The sequence below is a fragment of the Mesoplodon bidens genome (assembly GCF_964165515.1).
Source record: "Mesoplodon bidens genome assembly, chromosome: 11".
NCBI classification, from domain to species: domain Eukaryota; kingdom Metazoa; phylum Chordata; class Mammalia; order Artiodactyla; family Ziphiidae; genus Mesoplodon; species Mesoplodon bidens.
The window spans coordinates 48,017,533-48,043,605 of record NC_138167.1 but is presented as its reverse complement, the minus strand read 5'-3'; the positions used below and the strand labels follow the sequence as shown (position 1 = coordinate 48,043,605).

Sequence of the window (26,073 nt, the reverse complement as noted above, 5' to 3'; positions counted from 1 at the left end):
TGTCTCAATGAGTCATGATTACTTATTCCCCTCTACAGATCCATAATTAAGTCCTATTTAAGAGTGTTATATTCAGACCTTGCTACATTCTCTGTTCTCATACCAGATTTAGCTAACTTATGCTAACCTCGAACTTGCCCAGATTCACTTGCTCTGACCTGACACTGAGACACAAACTCAGCCTCAAGATCACTATTCAAACTTGTTGACTCAGCTGGTTCATTCTGGCCTTCCTCTCTTATGGCTGATGCAATTAATTACTTAAGGGAGATGGAGACTTTTCTCCTATTGTTTCTTCACCCAGCAATCAAGCCCTTGTTAGCTACCAAGTCCAAATTAACCTGTGAACATAATCCAATGAACCAATCAGTAGACAAGTTGGCAGAATTCATTCAGATTCAGTGACAAAGATGTTTAATTGGCTTGTAAAATATGCTTTGAGAACTGCCAGTAAGGAGCTGGCTCAGTGTATTGTTTATATTTTTAATTTTTTGTATAATGTGATATTTTGACATCTTAAACTTTCTGGCTGTGGAGAGTCTGCCTCTCACCAGGGATAGCTAATTCTTAGAGATAGCAAAGGAATTAGCAGGGAGAATGCCTTTAATATACACACTAACCAATTCACAGCCATATCTCCTCTATGTAGCCCTTACAAGCCAGGAAACAATATTCGTCTGCCTTAACCATCCCAGAGCCAGGTACCAGGCAAATAGGGACCACCCCTATAGCACAGAGCCTCCCAAAATTATTCAACTTAGCCAGTTCCAAACTGTTCCTGCCCTACCTTGCCTTCTAGTGAAAACCCCAGTAAAGGCCCTAGGCCATGCTCTCTCTCTCCCCTTCTGCCTCCTCATCAGTGCTGGTGCTTCCCCCCATGGCCCTGTGTGGTGTGCCATGCCTACTGTTTCTAGTGCCTGTGAGTACAATAGATTTTGTTTTTCGGAACCTCTCCTGTGTCTCTTCCTATGGCCTGAGACATACCTGGGGTCAAGTCATCAAGTCCTAGTTCTGTTTCTTACTAGTTGTATGATCTTTGGAAAGTCTTTAAGCCTTCCTTATCTCAATTTTCTGATCCATAAAATGGCATATAGTAACACCTCTCTTACATGGTTTTAAGAAGTTATTTATATAACTTATGTGCAGTGCTCAGCATACGTTGGTTATGATAGACTTATTTGTTATTCATTGCCTTAGTTTTAATGCCTCAATATTCTCAAGGAAAGGACAAGAGTTAATTTTGAGGGCAGATCAGAGCATGTTCGTAAATAGAGAAATAAAAACCAGATCAAAGAGGGAGAGACGGAGATGGATGGGGGAAGGATCATCTCACTGTAAGAGCAGAGTTGCAGGAAAGCTCAAAGTACAGAGCAAAGGAGACACAGAGAGGAAGAGATGAAGAGTAGAGATAAGTGGCCCAGGAGATATCAAGGCAGACCTAGCTCTCCTCTTCCCCAGTGGAGAGAACCCTCTAGGTGCTCTGACCTGTTAACAGAATGTCTCAATAAACCATGCAGGTGGAAAAGAGCAACAACTCTTTTCTCTGAAGAAAAGCTCTTGTCTATCTACATGACAGTATTGGGGGGAAAAAAAAGTATATTAGTGTATATGCCAGGAGTCTCCCTGGCTAAGATTTAAAAATCCTTTTTTAGATTCTTATAAACTTGGGCTGCTCTGAATCCTAAGAAAAGTACATAGAAATACAATTTTGAAAAGTTCTGATTCTCAGCATATAAATATTTGAGCAACTACTCAGACCATTTCAAAACCAATTACACAGTTGTTTTTCACTATTTTCTCTTATTGCTCTAAATAGTTTCCCAAGAGTATTATACAAATAAAGCCTCCTCAGATCTAACCATTCAGAAGAACGCCTAGATTTAAATAGCCAGTGGGTGGGTACCTGATCATGCAAGCCCAGGATACAGCTGAGTTGATTCCTTGAATTCCTTGGAGTTCAGCCAGAAGCAAATTTTTGACCTCATTATCTTAGAAGTTTTCTTATATGCATGTATGTGTGTGTTGACAAATATAATCTTAATGACTAAACCTTAAATAGGTTTTTGACTAAACCTTAGTCAGCTTGACTAAACCTTAAATAGGTTTTTCCTGAATATAGGTTCCTGACCTCCCTTTTTTTAGAGCATTTGCTGGCCCTGATCTCCCTTTTCTTAGAGCATTTGCTTTAAAAAACTTGAAATCGTAAATTCTTTCTCTGCCTCTTTAAAATGAATGTAAATCTTCTCTCAGCTTCTTGCCTGTCTTTCTCGAGGTCCTGAGAACTATCTCTTTGAAATGTAAACATTGAAGAAGATAGTACTCCTAGCTCTCAGTCTCTGTGGAAGGACAGGAGACTAATTTACATAAACAACAATTAGTAAATACTAGTAAATATGGATGGCCTAATCACAGACAAAAACATTTGCAAACTCGGGAATAACTCAGTGAGCTTGACATCCCATTGATTGACCATAAGGAACACACACACATACATGCTCTACTGAGTTGTAAGTAGCTACCGCTCCCCCTGAATTAGGCTTATTTATGCATCCCACCATAGATAGCACAGGTTAACATACATGTCTCAACAGGGTGAACTTGCTCCACTAATTTTATCACATGACCAAGGGAATAAACTAGCATGTACCTTCTCTATGGACAAATGGGAAAGAGGAGAAAGGTGGGGTTGAGCAATGCTTCTTCTCCCTAACTCACCCATCGGGTAACAACTTGCCCTCTGGTGGGGTTGGAAAGATTGATTGAGGGTTAGATAGTGTCTTAGGTTGGGATCCTGAGAAGCAGAAACTGAGAGGGGTGTTCATATGTATATAATTTAAAGGAGAAAGCTCTCAGGAGAAATCAGTAAGGAAGTGAGGGGAATCCATTATATCCAGAATAGGGTAGGATTTGTACAAGACTGTGGTTTCAGGTAAAGTCTAGCAGCTGTATCCTAAGATGAAATCCAGTGGAATTTCTGAACTTTAGAAGCTGATTTAATCTCTCATAGGCTCCACTGTTGAATACTATAGAGAATTAATAAAACCCATAAGATTATCAGAGCATCAGCCAAACACCTAAAATATTATGAGAAGAAACAATTGTGCTAGCACCAGATAAGTTATTTCAAGCAAACTGAATAAACTCTATTCATTGTTCAATTAGAACTACATTATCATTGTCAAAGACCATAACAGAGACATACAGGGGCCTGGGGGAAGGTAAGCAGATGGAGCAAATTTTGCTTTTATGGTAACCAGGATACCAGTCACTCTTTGCTTGTTGCCTGAAAGACATGACTTGTTTACTAAGACACAAATGAGAAAAATAATCTGTCAAGAAGTAATTTTGGCCCTATGTTTTGCCATATTTGTTGGGCCAAAGCCATATGTACACATGGATGCATCTCTCAGAAAGTGATATTTAAAATATTGCTGTCTTAGAAAGAGTAAACATTTGCAATAGTGGTAGTCCCAGTCCCTGGGATTGTTACTGAAGTAAGGTACTTTCTTCGCCTCTCAGAGTATTCAAAATATTTTAATTTCTATTTTGTTCTAGCATTTGTTTCTGACACATGTTAGATCAAATGTGGGCTCTGTCAGGACAACCTGTACCTCAATGTTAAGAAGGTAAAATCTGAGGAGTTGTGAGCGAAGCACCAAAAACCCCTGCTTTATCTCTTACTCCTGATTAATTATATCATCTTCATCTTTTAAATTATATTTCCCTCTTGTTTTGATGATAAGACATGAGCATATTTCTTAAAAATAAATTTAATTTTTCTTTTTGATTTTAGGGGAAAATACTTCAAAAGACAGCGTGTTCCAAGCACGTTGTTGTTGTTACTGTTTTTTAATTACAATTTTAAGGTTGTAACTATTTTATATCAAAATTGAGAAGACAGCATAATTATTTCACAGTAAAGTATCCTTGTTTTCTTCTTTTGTTTATTAATAAAACATTCTTAGGGTGAAGATTCAGTTTATTACTTTGGGGACTATTAATATCTTCACAATATTGAGACTTCCAACACTTGAACATAGACTATTTTTTAACTTATTTATTCTTTATTTCAATAACTTTTGTGACTTTATATTTTAGCGTATTTTCAGGTTCACAGCAAAACTGAGAGGAAGATACAGAGATTTTCCATTTATCCCCACCCCCACTCATGCATAGCCTCCTCCACTATCAATATCACCCACCAAATTTATACAAATGTTACAACTGATGAACCTACAATGACACATCATAAACAACCAAAGTACACAGTTTACCTTAAGGTTTACTCTTGGTGTTGTACATTCCATGGATTTGGACAAATGCATAATGACATGTATCCATCTGTATTATACAAAGTAGTTTCACTGCCCTAAAAATCCTCTGTATTCTACCTATTCATCCCTCCCCTACCCTCGTCCCTGGCAATCACTGACCTTTACACTGTTCTCCACAGTTTTGCCTTTTCCAGAATGTCATACATTTGGAATCAAAGTATGTAGCTTTTCCAGTTTGGTTTTGTTCACTTAGTAATATGCATTTAAGGTTTCTTCATGACTTGCTAGCTATTTTTTTTTTTTAGCACTGAGTAATATTCCATTGTTTGGATGTACCACAATTTATTCATTTCCCTACTGAAGGACATCTTGATTACTTCCATATTTGGGGAATTGTTAATAAAGCTGCTATAAACATCCATGAGCAGGTTTTTGTATGGACATAAGTATTTAACTCCTTTGAGTAAATACCAAGGAGCATGATTGCTAGATTATGGTAGGAGTATTTTTAGTTTTATAAGAAATATCAAACTGTCTTCCAAAGTGACAATCCCATTTTACATTCCCACCAGTAGTGAATGAGAATTCCTGTTGCCCCACATCCCTACCAGTATTTGGTATTGTGAGTATTTTAGATTTTGCCAACTCTAAAGGGTGTCCAATGGTTTCTTATTTTTGTTTTAATTTGCATTTCCCTGATGACATACGATGAAGAACACCTCATCATGTGCTTATTTTCTATCTGTATATCTTCTTTGCAAGGTGTCAAAGTATTTGGCCCATTTTTTTTATTGTTATAGGGATTTCTTTGTATATTTTGGATAACAGTACTCTTTCTGATGTGCATTTTGCAAATATTTTCTCCCAATCCATGACCTATCTTCTCATTCTCTTGACATTGTTCACAGAGAAGAAGTTTTAAATTTCAATGAAGTCTGGTTTATCAATTATTTCTCATTAATCCTGTCTTTGATGTTGTATCTAAAAAGGCCCATGTACCGCAAAAAAAAAAAAAAAAAAAAACAGCAAACAAGCTGAAAAAAAATGAGCTGTGGATATAATCTTCACAAAAGATCAAATGCAAAGGACCAACTAATATGTGAAAAGATGTTAATATTGCCTAGTGGCAGAGGAATGCAAATTGAAATAAAAATGAAATAGCACTATGTAATAAACTATAACACATTGCAGGCTCAGTAGGGGTTAAAGGGCACTCTTTGCTGGTGGAGATGTGAGGTGTTATAGCATACCCAGAAAACAATTTGTTGACATCAATTAAAATTAGAAAAATACATACACTTTACAAGTCTATTTCTGGGAATCAATCCCAAAGACATAAAGACATGTAAATTTCATGTTATGTACTCAAAAATGTTTACTGTAGCATTTTTGCAGTGGTTAAAAAATGGAAGCAGAGTGAGCCTAAACATAGGGGAATGGTTTAGAAACTATGGTACATTCACAAGTAGAATTTTATGCTGACACACAGAAAAATAAATTAGAGCTATGGCATTTGAAGTGTAGTACGTTTTATAAATTATTAAAGAATGAAAAGCAAACAGAATAAAAACTGTGTATTTATACAGTTTTTTTATTAGTTTCTGCTTTATAACAAAGTGAATCAGTCATACATATACATCTGTTCCCACATCCCTTCCCTCATGCATCTCCCTCCCTCCCACCCTCCCCATCCCACCCCTCCAGGCGGTCACAAAGCACCGACCTGATCTCCCTGTGCTCTGCGGCTGCTTCCCACTATCTATCTACCTTACGTTTGGTAGTGTATATATGTCCATGCCTCTCTTTCCCTTTGTCACAGCTTACCCTTCCCCCTCCCCATATCCTCAAGTCCATTCTCAAGTAGGTCTGTGTCTTTATTCCCGTTTTACCCCTAGGTTCTTCATGACATTTTTTTTTTAATTCCGTATATATGTGTTAGCATACGGTATTTGTCTTTCTCTTTCTGACTTACTTCACTCTGTATGACAGACTCTAGGTCTATCCACCTCATTACAAATAGCTCAGTTTCGTTTCTTTTAATGGCTGAGTAATATTCCATTGTATATATGTGCACATCTTCTTTATCCATTCATCCGATGATGGACACTTAGGTTGTTTCCAGCTCCGGGCTATTGTGAATAGAGCTGCAATGAACATTTTGGTACATGTCTCTTTTTGAATTATGGTTTTCTCAGGGTATATGCCTAGTAGTGGGATTGCTGGGTCATATGGTAGTTCTATTTTTAGTTTTTTAAGGAACCTCCATACTGTTCTCCATAGTGGCTGTACCAATTCACATTCCCACCAGCAGTGCAAGAGTGTTCCCTTTTCTTCACACCCTCTCCAGCATTTATTGTTTCTAGATTTCTTGATGATGGCCATTCTGACTGGTGTGAGATGATATCTCATTGTAGTTTTGATTTGCATTTCTCTAATGATTAATGATGTTGAGCATTCTTTCATGTGTTTGTTGGCAGTCTGTATATCTTCTTTGGAGAAATGCCTATTTAAGTCTTCTGCCCATTTTTGGATTGGGTTGTTTGTTTTTTTGCTATTGAGCTGCATGAGCTGTTTATAAATTTTGGAGATTAATCCTTTGTCAGTTGCTTCATTTGCAAATATTTTCTCCCATTCTGAGGGTTGTCTTTTGGTCTTGTTTATGGTTTCCTTTGCTGTGCAAAAGCTTTGAAGTTTCATTAGGTCCCATTTGTTTATCTTTGTTTTTATTTCCATTTCTCTAGGAGGTGGGTCCAAAAGGATCTTGCTGTGATTTATGTCATAGAGTGTTCTGCCTATGTTTTCCTCTAAGAGTTTGATAGTTTCTGGCCTTACATTTAGGTCTTTAATCCATTTTGAGCTTATTTTTATGTATGGTGTTAGGGAATGATCTAATCTCAAACTTTTACATGTCCCTGTCCAGTTTTCCCAGCACCACTTATTGAAGAGGCTGTCCTTTCTCCACTGTACATTCCTGCCTCCTTTATCAAAGATAAGTTGGCCATATGTGCGTGCGTTTATCTCTGGGCTTTCTATCCTGATCCACTGATCTATCTTTCTGTTTTTATGCCAGTACCACACTGTCTTAATTACTGTAGCTTTGTAGTATAGTCTGAAGTCAGGGAGCCTGGTTCCTCCAGCTCCGTTTTTCGTTCTCAAGATTGCTTTGGCTATTCGGGGTCTTTTGTTATTCCAAACAAATTTTGAAATTTTTTGTTCTAGTTCTGTGAAAAATTCCAGTGGTAGTTTGATAGGGATTGCATTGAATCTGTAGATTGCTTTGGGTAGTAGAGTCATTTTCACAATATTGATTCTTCCAATCCAGGAGCATGGTATATCTCTCCATCTATTTGTATCATCTTTAATTTCTTTCATCAGTGTCTTATAATTTTCTGCATACAGGTCTTTTGTCTCCTTAGGTAGGTTTATTCCTAGATATTTTATTCTTTTTGTTGCGATGGTAAATGGGAGTGTTTTCTTGATTTCATTTTCAGATTTTTCATCATTAGTGTACAGGAATGCCAGAGATTTCTGTACATTAATTTTGTATCCTGCTACTTTACCAAATTCATTGATTAGCTCTAGTAGTTTTTCGGTAGCATCTTTAGGATTCTCTATGTATAGTATCATGTCATCTGCAAACAGTGACAGCTTTACTTCTTCTTTTCTAATTTGGATTCCTTTTATTTCCTTTTCTTCTCTGATTGCTGTGGCTAAAACTTCCAAAACTATGTTGAATAAGAGTGGTGAGAGTGGGCAGCCTTGTCTTGTTCCTGATCTTAGTGGAAATGGTTTCAGTTTTTCACCACTGAGGACAATGTTGGCTGTGGGTTTGTCATATATGGCCTTTATTATGTTGAGGAAAGATCCCTCTATGCCTACTTTCTGCAGGGTTTTTATCATAAATGGGTGTTGAATTTTGTCGAAAGCTTTCTCTGCATCTATTGAGATGATCATATGGTTTTTCTCCTTCAACTTGTTAATATGGTGTATCGATCATCCAAAATGAAAATAAATAAGGAAACACAAGCTTTAAATGATACATTAAACAAGATGGACTTAGTTGATATTTATAGGACATTCCATCCAAAAACAACAGAATACACATTTTTCTCAAGTGCTCATGGAACATTCTCCAGGATAGATCATATCTTGGGTCACAAATCAAGCCTTGGTAAATTTAAGAAAATTGAAATTGTATTAAGTATCTTTTCCGACCACAATGCTATGAGACTAGACATCAATTACAGGAAAAGAGCTGTAAAAAATACAAACACATGGAGGCTAAACAATACACTACTCAATAACGAAGTGATCACTGAAGAAATCAAAGAGGAAATTAAAAAAATACCTAGAAACAAATGACAATGGAGACACGACGACCCAAAACCTATGGGACGCAGCAAAAGCAGTTCTAAGGGGGAAGTTCATAGCAATACAATCCCACCTTAAGAAACAGGAAACGTTTCGAGTAAACAACCTGACCCTGCACCTAAAGCAATTAGAGAAAGAAGAACAAAAAACCCCCAAAGTTAGCAGAAGGAAAGAAATCATAAAGATCAGATCAGAAATAAATGAAAAAGAAATGAAGGAAACGATAGCAAAGATCAACCAAACTAAAAGCTGGTTCTTTGAGAAGATAAACAAAATTGACAAACCATTAGCCAGACTCATCAAGAAAAGAAGGGAGAAGACTCAAATCAATAGAATTAGAAATGAAAAAGGAGAAGTAACAACTGACACTGCAGAAATACAAAAGATCATGAGAGATTACTATAAGCAACTCTATGCCAATAAAATGGACAACCTGGAAGAAATGGACAAATTCTTAGAAATGCATAACCTGCCAAGACTGAATCAGGAAGAAATAGAAAATATGAATAGACCAATCACAAGCACTGAAATTGAAACTGTGATTAAAAATCTTCCATCAAACAAAAGCCCAGGACCAGATGGCTTCACAGGCGAATTCTATCAAACATTTAGAGAAGAGCTAACACCCATCCTTCTCAAACTCTTCCAAACAATATCAGAGGAAGGAACACTCCCAAACTCGTTCTACGAGGCCACCATCACCTTGATACCAAAACCAGGCAAGGATGTCACAAAGAAAGAAAACTACAGGCCAATATCACTGATGAACATAGATGCAAAAATCCTCAACAAAATACTAGCAAACAGAATCCAACAGCACATTAAAAGGATCATACACCATGATCAAGTGGGGTTTATTCCAGGAATGCAAGGATTCTTCAATATACACAAATCAATCAATGTGATACACCATATTAACAAGTTGTATTTATACAGTTTTTAAACAGAGGTGGAAAACTTCTATATGTATACATATACGTATATGTGTATAAGTTTGAATGTGACTATATAAACCCAGAGAAAGCTAAGAAAGATATATACTCTGTGATTAACATGGGTTACCTTGAGTGGAGAATAAGTAGGAGAAAATGTGGAAAGGATGGCAAGCCAAAAAAACAAAACAAAACAAAACAGGAAACAGATTGTATGATGTGATCCCATTCAGGTGTTCATGTAAAATGATGTCTGAATAAAAGAATATAGATAAATAAAAATGGTTCAAAAAACAACACTACATAGAAATTAAATTTACTCTGATTTGTTAAGAAAAAAATAAAATTTATCCCCAGAAATATTCTCTAGATTATTGGAGATAAAAATTCATCTGTTACTATATTTTTTCCAACATGTAATTCTTTCCTTTTCTCATTCTGGTCTCATCTTTCAGGCCATGTTGGTTTTGAATCCTGGACCTCAACAAAGCAACAGGGAAGAATATAGGCTATGAGGAGTAACTAGCTTTATTCCATTAGGGAGTCACAGTATGCTGAGGCAAGGGAAACATGGTGGTTTTAGAGAGGTTGGCGGTTCTTGGTTCTCCAGGTCCTCCAAGTCCATGATGTCACTATTCTGATATTCTATGATGCTGAGATGATGTAATTCCCTGGTCAACATCCATTTCTCTGATAAGCAACCTGCTGCTGTAGTGAAGTCACTGAGTCAGTCTCTGAGTTATTTTTGAATAGTCTCTGCTCTACATCTATAAAAGGACAGGCATTCTTTCAGCACAGGGAAAGAAAGTCACTGAATTTCATTCTGAACCTTAAGGTCAAAAATCAAGAAATGTTTTTTAGATGTTGTGTTGTATGAGCTGTTTATATATGTTGAATATTAATCCCTTGTCAGTCATACCATTTGCAAACACTTTTTCCCCAACAACCCGATTTAAAAATGTGCAGAAGAACGAAATAGACATTTTTTCAAAGAAGACATTCAGATGGCCAACAGGCACATGAAAAGATGCTTGACATCACTAATCATCAGGGAAGTGCAAATCAAAACCACAAGAAGATATCACCTCACACCTGTCAGAATGGCTATCATCAAAAAGTCTACAGATAACAAACGCTGACAAGGATGTGCAGAAAAGGGAACCCTTGTACACTGTCTGTGGAACTGTAAATTGGCACAACCAATTACTGTGGAAACCAATATGAGGGTTTCTCAAAAAAACTAAAAATAGAACTACCATATGACCAAGCAATTCCACTCCTGAGTATACAGCCCAAAAAAACAAAAACACTAATTGTAAAAGATACATGCACCCTAATGTTCATAGCAGCATTATTTACAATTGCCAAGACATGAAAATAACTTGTGTTCATCAACAGATGAATGGATAAAGAAGATGTGTTACACACACACACACACACAATATGGAATACTAAGCCATAAAAAAGAACAAAATTTTGCCATTTGTAGCAACATGGATGGACTTGGAGGGCATTATGCTAAGTGAAATAACTGAGACAGAGAAAGACAAATACTGTACGATATCACTTATATGTGGAATCTAAAAAATATAACAACAAAAAAGCAGACTCACAGAGAACAAACTAGTGGTTACCAGTGGGGGGGGAGGGGTAACATAAAGGTGGGGGAGTGGGAGATGCAACTATTAGGTGTATGATAGGCTCAAGGATATATTGTACAACATAGGGAATATAGCCAATATTTTGTAATAACTGTAAATGGTAAGTAACCTTTAAAAATTGTATAAAAATTAAAAATTTAAAAATCAAGAAATGAAATAATTGTCTTGACAACAGAAGACACTGTGGTGTTGGCATTCCTCTTTCTCTTGTACTTGCTTAATTTTAGCAACTACCTCTTACTGAAAGGCTTATTAGCACAGTGTCCATGGTCTCAGGCAATGGATCTTAAGAGTGGCAATTACATATGATGAGCAGTAACGACGGACAGACGGCTCACTTCATTGTGCGTGTCTTAGCACAATCACGAATTCTACATATCCTCACTTCCCTGATATTTGTTGCCTACAAATCAATCTCCCAGTTCCAATTTCAAAACCAATCATTTTTCTTTGAAAAAAACAGAGATTGACTGCAAATAACCTGATTAAAGAGAGAAAACACATTTTTGGAAAAAAGGATAGTTCACAAAATAGAAGAGGAAGGGCAGCATAGCGATTACTATCTTTTCCCAAATCTTAACTAAATATCTAAATCTAAATACTTTGCATTTATCCAAAGTTCTGTTGCTTGAACCTCACCTTTGGTATTAGTGGTATTAATTACCATTCTTTGTAAGCAACTGAATCCAATAGCAAATATAATTATAGAAAGTATTTGCGAGCCTCATAGACTTAATGGAAGCAGCACTACAGTGATTGAGAGTGTGGACTTGATTCAAACTGCATGGGTTAAAATTCCAGCTCCACCATTTCCTTGCTATGAATTGCTGGACAGCATACAAACATCCTGAGTCTCATTTCCTCATCAGTAAAGGAAAGCTAACAATAAACCTATCTCATATATCTGTTGAGATAACTAAGTAGGATAATAAAAGGTACTATATTCATTTTCTATTGCTGCCATAACAAATTACCACAAATTTAGTGGCTTCAAATGACACAAATACATTTTCTGATAGTTCTTAAGGTCAGAAATATGGGTGCACTCAACTGATTTTTTGCCCTGGGTCACACAAGGCCAAAGTCAAGTCAGTAGGTCTTACCTGGTGGATCTAGGAGAGACACCATTCAGGTTGTTGGCAGAATTCAGTTCCATGAATTCCATGGATTAAAGTTCCTATTTCTTTGCTGGCTCTTGGCTGGGGGTTGTTTTCAGCTTTTAGAGGCCACCCACAATCTCTGGCTCATGGACCCACACCAGCAATGGTGGGTTGAGTCTTTCTCATGCTTATATTATCTCTGACCTTCCCTTTCTGCCTCATCATAACTGCCTACAGCTGGAGAAGTTTCCCTGCTTTTAAGGATTCATGTGATTAGATTGAGCCCACCTGGATAATCTATATTACTTGACCCCTTTTAAGGTCTATAACATTATTCATCTGCCCAGCCCTTTTGTCACATAACACATTCACAAGTTCCAGGGATTAGGAGATCATCTTCAGGAGGCCATCCTGTCTATTCCAGGAACTTAGCGCACTTTGTGACACGAGTTAAGAAATGTAACAAATTAGCTATTATTACCATCTCTATTAAAAATACGACCTCAGAAAGGACAATTGCCAGGGGAACAGGGTTTCGTGGTCTCTTTAGGCACTACGGTCAGATTGACTTTATTCTGAATGATGGGTTTTTTGTTGCTGTTGTTGTTGTTTCTTCCTGCTCAATATCTGAATTTCCTAGAGAAGGATTCTAAATAACCTCACTTGGGTCTTCGTTTCACACCTTGCCTCAATGCACTGTCGGGAGAAAGGGTAGAATGGTTAGTCTATCGTGGGTTATAGGATCACCTCACTTTATGGACGTGTAAATTTGAGAAAATCAGTCTTCCTGTGGACTTGAAGTGTAATTATATGAAGAAGCATGAAGAAGTAATAAGCAACAATAGCAATAGATGTCCACATAATATGAATAATAAATCAACATTTTAATAAAATGATCCCTTGAAAAAGAGGGTTATGTGATTCATTTCTCCTTTTCCAAATAAGACTGAACCTGAATCATCCTAAAATAAGAGTTTTCTGTCCTTTTCAGAAGTATTTCCGAGGAAATAAATGCCACTATGTTCCCTGTAATATCTGGCAGCATGGACAATCAAGAAACTCTCCTTAAAGTCCATTGTTTGATCATGTAGCACAACAGTTCAGCTCCTCTTTCATTATCATTTTGTGTACACTACAAGAGAGAATTAAAATATTTTCTAAACATTCTTCCCATAGCTGCCTTCACCTCTTTGTTCTGTAGGCTATAGAAGACGGGATTCAGCATGGGAGTAATCACACTGTACTGCAAGGAGAAGATCATCTCCAGAGTGGAGCCTGAGGTTGGCAAGAAATAGCTGAGGAAACCTGAGCCATAGAACAAAATAATAGTAGTGAGGTGGAAAGAGCAGGTAGAGAAGGCCTTGCTTCTGCCTGAGGTGGAGCTGACGCTTTGGATAGTGCAGACAATGTGCTCATAGGAAGAAACAATCATAATGAAGGCTCCAAAGAGATGCAAGACAGAAGAGCAGAGCAGGAGTGTGAAACTGGTGGAGGTATCAAAGCAAGAAAGATGGAAGAAAGACAGCTCACAGCTGAAGTGGGGAATAGTTTGGTCCTCACAATAGTCTAAATTGACAGCCAGGAGGATGTTGATGAGAGCATCAGCAAAGGCCAGGCCCCAGGAGCCCCACATCAGCCCAATACAGAGCTGGTTGTTCATCACCTGGCCACAGAGCAGGGGGAGCTGATGGCTACATAGTGGTCATAGGCCATCACAGCCAGCAGACATGCCTCAGTGCCCCTGGTGGCAAACAAAGAAGGCCTGAGCCAGGCAGCTCTCTACAAAGATGGTTTTACTTTCAGAAAGTACATTTTCCAGCATCTTGGGGACTGTGACAGATGAGTGGCAAAGGTCCAGAAAGGAGAGTCATCTCAAAAAGAAGTACATGGGTATGTGGAGGTAAAAATCAGCCCTAATCATCAGCAGCATTAAGAAATTTCCCATCAGATTGAGGAGGTAAATCAGAAGGAACAGCACGAAGAGTACAGGCTGAGTATGGGGGTCAATAGATAGTCCAAGGAGAATGAACTCACTGACAGCACTGTAGTTTTTCATTGCCATATAGAGAAGTGTTCTCTCTGGAAAACAAAAAAAGAAGATCCATCAAAAGTCCTTTAATGCCTCTCAGTTACCCCAGCACCTAGATCTTATTCTGCATAAATGTTTTTTCATTACTGTCTCACAATCCACATTCAGATATTTAAAAGCTCACTTCCTGGTCATCATCGTACCATTGATGTTTTAAATCAACTATATTACTATTTTTTATTATAATCTGTTTTTGAGCTAGAGTATTTTTATGTGGTTCAGAGTGATACATTTGAAAAGGAAAGTTTGCTGATATTAGAGAAATATGGAGAAAAAAATTTCAGGAGTGAACTAACTTGAGAAACAGAGCACTAAATCTAGATGAAAAGGACTTAGTTAGGAGCAGAGGCACTTTGTCTCTTTTATGTCAAGGAGGGAAGGTCAAGAGTACAAGAAGTTAAGGGAATTTACATTTGATTGCTTCCATTTGTTTTCCATAAAGTGTAAACGAATTCATTGGTTATGCATGTGTATGTCTGTGAGCATGCCCACATGCACACAAGAAATTACAAAAGCATGATAATGATAAAATTAAGTGTTCAGTCATGGGAATAGAGGCCAAGGTGAAGTGTAAGAAACCATTAGGGGGTAGGAGGACAATATGACATGAAGGAATTTAGAGACTGAATGTGGAATTAGATTGCTTTGGAATTTTCTTGTTTTAAATTTCTCTCGTTTTATTTAGTGGCATCATGTTATCATTTAATTTTAAAATACATTAATACAATTATAATAAATTTTTAAAAAATTGGTAGCCTAGATTATCATGCCCAGGGATATTTTAGGTGGGTTTTTGTAGACAATGCTATGATTACAATGAGTCATAAGAAGCTGTTCCCAGTAATAGAACAATGCTCTGGGTAGATACACCATGCTCACCCTAAAACCAATATATCCAATAATATATGTAGTCACCACACCTGTCTTAGCCATTCTAGCAGGTTTTAAGGTCCCACATGGTCATCTAAACTCTATCCTCACACTTTAAGGCTTGTGTATATATTCCCACACTATCTTGATATTCTAGACTTCACCTGAGTCTCAATATAACTATTCAATACTCTGGCCTCAATCTAGAGGCCCATCCTGGCCTTTGATGTTCTAATTCAACACTGGTTCATTTAGTTCATCATTGAAGACTCAGAAACCTATCCTTTTGTCCATTCATTGACTAAATAGCTAAGTTCCCAAGCCCAGGTGAGGAATAAAACCCAATTACCTGAATTCTCAGTGGTACACTGGTTTGTAGCACTTTCAGATCCAGTAAGTGATAAAACTGTTTAGCTTGTGAAGTCAATATTGAGAATACCATTGTAAGGAAGAAATAGAAAATCATATTGAAAGTTAACATTTATGATGGATTCAATACTAATAATGTAAAGTGATAAACTGTGGACAATATCTGGACATTTATTTACAGTAATTTGGCATCAGGATAAAGGAGATACTTTCTTAAATTCTTCCTCTTTCACTCTTGTGTATAGCAACATTGTTCATGGGGGCTCCCAGGGCTCATCCTGAGATCACCCCAGAACAAAGCAACTTGGAAGGGAACTCAAGTAAGGGTTCACTGTAGCCAGGGATGAGGCTTGTTTTTGTATGATTTCAGAGCCAACACACACTGGCAAATCCTACCAAATATTTAAAGAAGAATTAATACCAATCCTTCTTAAACACTTCCAAATAATAGAAGAGGGAACACTTTCAAGTTCATTTTATGAGTCCAGCGTTACCCTGATTCCAAAGCCAAACAGAGGCACCACAAGAAAAGAAAATTATAGGCCAAGATCCCTGATGAACATACACGTAAATATCCTCAACAAAATATTAGCAAATTGAATTCAACAGTACACTAAAAGGATTATTCACCATGGTCAAGTGGATTTATTCTTGGGATGCATGGATGGCTCAACACACACAAATCAATTAATCTGATATACCACATTAACAGAATGAAGGATGAAAACCACATGATAATTTCAATGGATGCAGAAAAAGCATTTGACAAAATTCAACATCATTTATGATAAAAAAATTCTCAGCAAAGTGTTGAGGGAACATACCTCAACATAATAAAGACCATATATGACAAACCCACAGCTAATATCACACTCAGTGGTGAAAAATGGAAAATTATCCCTCTAAGATCAGAACAAGACAAGGATGCCCACTCTTGCCAATCTTACTCAATATAATATTAGAAGTCCTAGCCAGAAGGCAAGAAAAAGAAATAAAAGGCATCCAAATTGGAAAGGAAGGATTTAAATTGTCTCTATTGTTATATAATACAATGTTATATATAGAAAACCCTAAGTACAACAAAAAACTGTTAGAATTAATAAATGAATTCAGTAAAGTTGTAGTATATAAAATCAATATAGAAAAACATTATATTTCTATACACTAACAACTAACTAGCTGAAAAAGAAATTAAGAAAACAATTCCATTTACAATAGCACCAAAAAGAATAAAATACCTAGGAATAAATTTAACCAAGGAGATTAAAGATCTTTATAGTAAAAACTCTGACTTTGATGAAGGAAACTTAAGAAGACACACATAAATGGAAAGATATTCTGTCTTCACGGATTGGAAGAAATAATATTTTTTAAATGTCCATGCCAACCAAAGTGATCTACAGAGTCAACACAATCCCTTTCAAAATACCAATGGCATTTTTCACAGAAACAGAAAAAACAATTCTAAAATCCATATGAAACCACAGAAATACCCTAAATAGCTGAAGCAATTTTGAGCAAGAAGAAAGCTGGATGTATCACACACCCCCATTTCAAAATATATTACAAAGTTAGAATAATAAAAACAGTACAGTACTGGCAGAAAAAACAAACATACACACAAACAGGACAGAATAAAGAGCCTAGAAATAAACTCATGCATGCAAAGTCAATCTCCAACAAGAGTGCCAAGAGTACGCAATGGAGAAAGGACAGTCTCTTCAATAAGTGGTATTGGTAAAACTATATATCCACATGAAAAACAATGAAATTGGATCCTTATCTTACACTGTACACAAAAATTAACACAAAATGTGTTAGAAGTTTAAATGTAAGACCTGAAACTATAATACTAGTAGAAGAAAACACTGGGGAAACCTTATTATTGGTCTTGTCAATGTTTTCTTGAATATGACATCAAAGGCACAGGAAATAACAACAAAAATAGACTAAGTGAGACTATATCAAACTAAAAAGCTCTGCACAGCAAAGGAAACAATCAACAAAATGAAAAGGCAACCTAAGGAATGAGAGAAAATATTTGCAAACCATAGATCTGTTAAAGGGTTGATATCCAACATATATAGGGAACTGTTACAACTCATTAGCAAATCATTATCATCATCATCGTCTGATTAAAAAATGAAAAAAGGATCTGAATTGACATTTTCTAAAGAAGACATACAAATGGCGAATAGGTACACGAAAAGGTGTTCAACATCACTACTCATCAGTGAAATACAAATCTAAATCACAAGGAGATATCACCTCATACCAGTTAGGATGGCTATTATCAAAAAACAATAAGTAATTGTTGGTGAAGATGTGGAGAAAAGGGGAAACCTGGCATGCTGTTGGTAGGAATGTAAATCGGTAGTCACTTAGGAAAATAGTATGGAAGTTCCTCAAAATATTAAAAATACAACTACCACATAATCCAGCAATCATTTGGGTATATTTCCAAAGGAACTGAAATCTAGATATTGAAGAGATATCTGTACAGATATCTGTACTTCCTCATTGCAACATTATTCACAGTAGCCAAGACATGGTAACAATCTAAGTGTCAATCAACAGATTAATGGATAAAGAAAATGCCATAAATACATAAAATATTATTCAGCCTTAAAAAAAGGAAATCCTGCCATTTGCAACAACATGGATGAACCTGGAGGACTATATAGTTAGTGAAATAAGCCAGGCAAAGAAGGAAAAATACTACATGATACTGCTTATATGAGGAATCGAAAATAGCCAAACTCATAAAAGCAGAGAGTAGAATGGGGTTGTCAGAGTCTGGGAGGAAGGGGTAAGAGGGAGGTATTAGTCAAAAAGTATGAAGTTAATTATACAACATTAGTAAGTTCTAGAGATCTCCTGTACAGCATAGTGACTACAGTTAATAATGCTGTATTGTATACTTAAAAACTGGTTAAGAGGTTAGCCCTTAAGTGTTATTATCACAAACAAAAAATCGCAATAATAATAAAGAGGGTGGAGGAAAGTTTTGATGGTGATGGATATGTTTATGCATTGATTGTTTTGATGGTTTAACAGATGTCCACTCATCTTCGAATTCATCAAGTCATACAAATTTAATATGTATAGCTTTTTCTTTGTCAATCAAACCTCAATAAAGTGCTTTTAAAATTATTTTAAAATTTTCACTTTTACTGTGGCAGAAATATCATCATTATTGATTTATTTCTTCAAAATCTATTTCAAAATTTAAAATAAACAGCTTTGGGAACATAACATAATAGGTTTGTTTCTAGATATTAAGAAACAAAGAGAAAATTAGTTGGCTCCTGCCTAAAGAAAAATTCCCTGAGAAGAGTTCATTTCAGAATTAGACAAAGGGTACCAAGCATAATATATAATCCATGTGTTGCTCAGAATGTAATAGTGAAAAACATGAATGAATAAATGACACTGCTTTTGGAATACAAGCCAATCTATGTAACCAAGACACAGGTTTTTAAATGGTCTGTATTAGCTTGAAGTCCCTTACTTTATGAGGGGCACTTGGCATTAGGGGGAAAGTATAAAGTGAGAGGTGCCAAAGACAACCATCACCTATTTTTTTTAAATGTGTCCTGATTTTGGTTTATGTGCTGCTCCTTACTCAGTTAGATACCTCATATGCTCTGTGGTGGGATAAGGGAAGTGCTTTGTTAGGTTTTATTTTGCAAAGCTTTACTAAACAAACCTGGAAATCCACAGTATTATTACATAAGTTAGACTGCAGTAAAAATTACCTAGGATTGGGCTTCTCTGGTGGCGCAGTGGTTGAGAGTCTGCCTGCTAATGCAGGGGACACGGGTTTGAGCCCTGGTCTGGGAGGATCCCACATGCCGCGGAGCAACTAGGCCCATGAGCCACAACTACTGAGCCTGCGTGTCTGGAGCCTGTGCTCCGCAACAAGAGAGGCCGCGATAGTGAGAGGCCCCCGCTTGCCACAACTAGAGAAAGCCCTCGCACAGAAACAAAGACCCAACACAGCAAAAATAAATTAATTAATAAACTCCTACCCCCAACACCTTAAAAAAAAAAGTTACCTAGGATTTATATACAAATCATAATGATTTCCACTGTGCAATCAATTGACAAGATTTTGAATAGTTCTCCACATGAGAACGAGCTGTATACGTCACACAGAAACTGAGATTACCATATGGAGTTTCCAGTTCCAGCTCTCCAGCAAGAGCAATAAATGACACAAAATTGCCAAACCTTGAGCTGCAATGAGCAAGAAAAAAAAGTGAGAGAGTGGCATGGACATATACACTACCAAACATAAAATAGATAGCTAGTGGGAAGCAGCCGCATAGCACAGGGAGATCAGCTCAGTGCTTTGTGACCACCTAGAGGGGTGGAATAGGGAGGGTGGGAGGGAGGGAGATGCAAGAGGAAAGAGATACGGGGACATATGTATATGTATAACTGATTCACTTTGTTATAAAGCAGAAACTGACACACCACTGTAAAGCAATTATACTCTAATAAAGATGTTTAAAAAAAAAAGAATATGCCAGATGAAAGCAAGAAAAAAATTATACTATCTCACATATGAACATCAACAGGAAATTCCTAAGTTGAATATCGGCAAAAGTTAATTCAGTTTTTACCACTCTACCTAAGTAGGGTGATTTCAGGAATGTAACAGTTCTTCAACACCAGAGCACCTGTTGATATAATTTATTATTTAAAAAAAACAATAAAAGCCATATGATTATTTCAATAAATTTTTTTATTCGACATGTATTTATTGCATGCTTATTATGTGATGGACACTACACATTAGTAAACAAAAGAGAAAAAGTCCTGATCCTCAATAGAAATAGTAAAAGCACTTGATAAAATTTCACACCAATTCTTAGGAAAATATTGTTAGAAGAGAACTCTTATAATAAGTTAAAGGTATTGATCAGAAACAGAACAGTCATCCTTAATGCTGAAATATTAGAAGCTTTCTTACTGATCCCAATAGAAAGATGCTTGTAGTAGAGGCCCTGGCCACTGCACTAATTATGCATAGTGCATAAAAATGAGATATACAAAAATTGCATAGAAAAAGAAAAAAAATTGTTTCCCTTTATGTAAGATAAAATAATTAAAATGTAATTTTAAAAATCCAACAGTATATATAAACAAGCCATTAGAACTAGGAAGATAGTTCAACAAGATACAAGTTCAACAAGATACAAGATCTGTATACAAAATACCACAGCATTCCTAGAAATAACCAAGTAGTAAATGTAATTGGATTGTTAATTCACAGTAGAAACAAACAGTGGAAGGTATCTGATAATATATCTAACAAAATTTGTGTGTGACCTTTAGCAAAATAATTTTCACCAGTGGCAACAGCAGATCGGCCTTGGTGAATGAAAATGTTGTTGAACCTTTGCATAACCGCCACCTTGCCAGCCATGGCCACACTCTTTGTGAATCCATGGACCAGAACTAGGCTCACCAGGAAGGAAAAGACTGACACTCACATAATAGGCTATTCTACTCACAGAATTATTTCAAACTGCTTTGGCCCTCTGGTGAGAATTCATCCTAGATATATCCTCTGTTTCTTGCTCATGATTCATACATCCAAAATATATTTATTGTGCAACAAGCATGTTTGAAACTACTTTAATATTCTTGAAAAAGTAGTGAAGATGCCAGAAAATGTCGTTGCTCTCTTTGAGCTTATATTCTCTACTCCTGCGGAGCGCAAAGTGAAGTGGAGGATGACAGTTGACAGTTTGTAAGTAAGTAAAAACTAAAAGGTAATTTCATAAAGAAATAATAATTAACTTTTGACCATGATAATTTTAATCCATATACCTCACCTAAGTCTGCTTCTCACTAGTGCTCTAATTGTGTTTCAAGATCTAAAGGGGCTTTGTTGAAAAGCCCTTTGGTTTCTTCCTGGTGTTTATCAAAGGCCCTGTACAGTACTTGGCTCTGTTGTTGATTTGCTCACATTCTGCCTTTTCTGCAGCACCACTAGAGCTCAGTGGCAGAGCTATTTGTCCAGCAGTGTGTACAAGCCAGGGAATCTTCTCTTGTTATGGGGCCCCCTCACAGCTGGAGATGGTGGGTCACTATGTAAATGGTTTGAAGAATGATAAACAAATGTTTCATTTGTAGTCTCTATTGGACACATGTAGGTCAAATAAACAATTTCAAATATCCTAAGAGAGTGAATGGTCCAGCATTGACCATGTGCTCACTCCTGTACCAGCCACTGTGCCAGGAAGAATGAGTGAATAATGAGAAGGGGAGGGGGAGGATTTGGGGACACTGTGGTTAACAGTCTCTCTGGGACCACATTGAACACATGGAGTTTAGTTACTGGAAGAATGGTAAAGATAGCCTAAGCAGGCAATAACAATGTCTACCATATTGTGTGTAATAAATTAAATATTTTTGCAAGAAAAATTGCTAGATAAAATGTTTATCTATCCACCTTCCTCTGATTAGGACTGAACTGGTATCATTCCAGAAAATAACTTCAACTTTTCTTAAGTATTTTCAAGAAAAGAGGTTGGCATCGTGCAGATCCTTATATCAGAGAATTCTCCTTAATATGCAGGCATTATTTATTGCAATTCTACCCAATTTCCTCATCATTCTGATTTTTTAATCTATGATTTGAAACACTAGAAACATTTTCTCAACATTTTTCTCACAGCTGCCTTCACCTCCTTGTTCTTCAGGCTGTAGATGAGAGGATTCAGCATGGGGGTGATCACACTATACTGCAAGGAGAAGATTAACTCTTGAGTGGATCCTGAATTTGGCATGAGATAGCGGAGTAAACCTGAGCCATAAAAGAAGCTCACTGCAGTGAGGTGGGAGGAACAGGTGGAGAAGGCCTTGCTTCTGCCTTTAGTTGAGCTGATGCTCAGGATGGTGAAAAAAATGCAAACATAGGAGAAAAATATCAAGAGGAAATTTCCAAAGAAATGCAGGAGGCTGGAGCAGAGCAAGGCAGTAAACCTTGCAGACGCATCAGAACAAGACAAAGGGTAGAGAGAGGGCAGCTCACAGCTGAAGTGGTGAATGTTTTGAGCCTCGCAGAAGTCTAAATTGAGAGCTACAAGGATATTGATGAGAGCATCCATAAAAGCCAAGCCCCATGAGCCCCACACCAGCCCCATACACAGCTTTCTGTTCATCATCTGGCCATACAGCAGAGGAGAACTGATGGCAACATAGCGGTCATAGGCCATGACAGCAAGTAGGCAGGATTCAGTGCCTCCAGTGGCAAACACAAAGAAGACCTGAGCTGTGCAGCCCTCTACTGAGATGGTTTTCTTCTCAGACAGGAGGTTCTCCAACAGCTTGGGCACAGTGACAGAAGAGTGGCAGAGATCCAGGAAGGACAACTGTCCCAGGAAAAAGTACAGGGGGTTGTGGAGCTGGGAATCCACCCTTATCACCAGCAGCATCATCAGGTTCCCCATAAGGGTCAGGATATAAATAACAAAGAACAGCACAAAGAGCAGAGCCTGGATTTGGGGGTCAGCAGACAGCCCAAGGAGGATGAACTCAGAGACAACGCTGTGGTTTCTCATTGCCTTCAGTACTTTCTTTGGAATGCAAGAAAAAAATCAGGTGAAGTCTCTTCTGATGCCTAACAAATATCCAAGTGTTTTAACCCGCTCCATTCACAAAGTCTCATGCCTACTCAAAAATGTACGTTCAGCAACTATACTCCAATAAAGATGTTAAAAAAAATGTACGTTCTGAAATGATAAACTTCCCCTAAGTCTCTAGATTTACCAAAACCTGTAATTTTTCTGTGGGATCCCAACACTAGATCAACTCCCTCTCCACCTTTACTGTTCTTTCTTTGATGTCTTAGAGTTTATTTTTTGTTGTTTTATTATTAAAGTGACAATAAACTAGTAGAGAGGGAGAAATTGCAGGAGGAATAAGAGGAAACTGCAGAAATGGTGTCTCTGAGAGCAGTTGGGTCTCAGAGCAGAAGCAGAGCATGGCCAAAGGCAGGAGAGGGTTTACTTCATCAAACATGCATGAAGTCCATAGATTTGGTGTTAGGAAGGAAGCAGTTCTCATCTAATGGCTTTTATTTTTTCACTAAATATTTAAATAGGGTCATTAATGGAAAGTGAAGAGGGGTAGTGGCTGGAGATTTGCAGAGTCAGGAGAAAGGGAATTAATTACAGAGAAAGTAGAACAGAGATATCCTAGATGTTATATAATTGATCACAAGAAACTGCTGACCAGTATGAGAACATACTCTGCTCATAATCTCCATGCCCAGCTTGGGTAATCTATTCAGATTCAGCTCTTGTCTGTGCCTTCATGCCATTTGTAAGTATAGACTACCCACTAACTTTCTAAAGTTTGGCCTTCTTTTTCTCTGCTCTAAACTGACAATCCAAATTACATCCAAAGATTCAGGATAACGCTTCAACACTACTGACTCCACCATCTCGACCCTTCCTGACCTGCTCTATCTTTTGTGCTCACACTGCAAGACCCGCCACCCAATAGGATTTCTCTCCCATGTATATCCAAACGACACCCAGAATTAGAGCTATCTTAGAAATCAAGTTCACATTACCTGTATTTCTCACCTAGTTGAGCGATATCTAGCACAGAATTAAACAAAAACTTTTTCAAATCCAGTGATCCAGAATATGACTAAATTTGAATGTCGGTGTGAGAATTCAGAGTTAAGATGGAGTTTGAAAATTCCTGTTGGATATAGACCTCTTCCTTGATTTCTAAAGGAGGAAAATAAAAGGGTAAGTTGTGTATATTATTTCTAAAAACCTCAATTCTTCCTCTCATGTGGGGATTATAATAATTTTCTATTATTATTACTTTTTTTTCTTTTACTCACTACTGTAGCTCTAGCTACAGCAACCTGGATTCATCCTGAGAATATCACATCATTGGCAGAAGACACAGGAAAATCAGGTCATGAAATACAGAGAAGCACCCACTGTAATTTTGGAGGGCAGCAAAAAGAAAGGTCCCCTCCATTTTACTCATCTCTAAATGGAGCCCTACTAACTAGCACTAGAAATTCCTTAAACTTTGGGGAAACTTATTCTCCTATAAATAAAAGCCAAAGAGTGAAAATCCTGCACAGGGCATTTTCATGAAGGACAAACCTAGAAACTGTACACTATCAGGAACCATACTTCCTCACAGGTAGAGGTGTACTGTGTTAGAGTTACCTGAAGCAGTCAAAGAAATAAATAAAATCACTTATTTTTTTTTGCCTGATGCTGCAATTTCACTGTCCTTGATACTTCATTTATTCAGAATCGATGCTTCAGATTCCAAATTGAGAATGGAAACAGCTCTGAGAATGCTACCACTATATGTTTTCAGTTGTTATCCTAATTAGGTGGAGTTGGCCGACTAGATCACTTCCAAAGAAAGACGGCCTGAGCGGAGTCCATTTTAGAATGGGACATACAAAAGTACCTAGCATGGTGACTGGCCCAAGGAGTTGCTCAAAAATGTTACTTAACAATTAAAATAAATGCACAAATGAGTGAATGAGTAAGTGAATGGAGGAAACTCAGAAAGAGAATAGTCTAGAGCTTTACTACTAGTAGAGAACAGATCTGATTAGGAACCAGTAACGGATTTAGACATCCTGAGCTTGCATGAAACCAGTTGTGGGAAGGGCACAGGAGAAAAGTTCTGCCAACAGGAGAGGTTTGCCCCAATGCAGTGTCTCGTGCCCTCAACTTCCACGTACCTATGAGTATATAATTATAGGGAATACCTATAATTAAAGGTACAATTAGTTTCTGGACCCTATATGTTTGGAAGGCTTGGAGAGGGTTATTTTTGAGTCATGAGGTGCCCAAAGTCTATCATTTTCCTGATCTCCTCCCCCCTCTTATAGACAGTTCTCAGGTATTAGCCTCCCCAAGCTTCCAGGTTTCTGGTATAATGTGGGCTGTCAGCATCAGAAACAAGGAGTATAGTAAGATATAGGGAAACTCTTGTCTTAATTGTCCCATATGTGAAATGAAAGCTAAAAATAATTAGCTTGGAATGTTGTGAGGACTTAACTTATTAACTGAAGTGTGGTGCTGAAGACAACTGAGGTGCTGAAGAATCATTAGATTCTCTTTTCTTCACCTCTAACCCAAGTGTTTAATTTTCCCAAAAGGAGGACAAGAAGTAATTTTGAGGAACAGACCAACAGTCTAGGTAACAGAAGTGAATACCATGTCAGAGAGACTTGAGGAGGGCACTACCTCAGCCCAGGGGAACAAAGGTAAGATGATAGAACTGCAGGAGAAAGGAGGGGCCTGATGAGGGAAGGGTAAGAAGTGGCGGGAACTGAGGGGAAACGGGGAGCACAAGAACAGGAAAACAACATCAGAAAACAGAAGGAAAACATTACCA

General features: G+C 37.3%; 1 protein-coding gene and 1 pseudogene across 2 annotated transcripts; both read right to left on the bottom strand.

Annotated features, from left to right (window-relative positions):
* Positions 1-13,470: 13,470 nt before the first annotated feature.
* LOC308625741 (olfactory receptor 8S1-like) lies at positions 13,471-14,400 on the bottom strand (annotated as a pseudogene). The gene has a single exon. The product of its transcript is annotated as an olfactory receptor 8S1-like (transcript).
* Positions 14,401-22,325: 7,925 nt separating this feature from the next.
* LOC308625553 (olfactory receptor 8S1-like) lies at positions 22,326-23,243 on the bottom strand (the record flags this gene model as incomplete). Its single annotated transcript, XM_081249863.1, has 1 exon — positions 22,326-23,243. One exon carries the CDS (start codon positions 23,241-23,243, stop codon positions 22,326-22,328), a length of 918 nt encoding a protein of 305 aa, XP_081105989.1.
* Between the last annotated feature and the right edge of the window lie 2,830 nt (positions 23,244-26,073).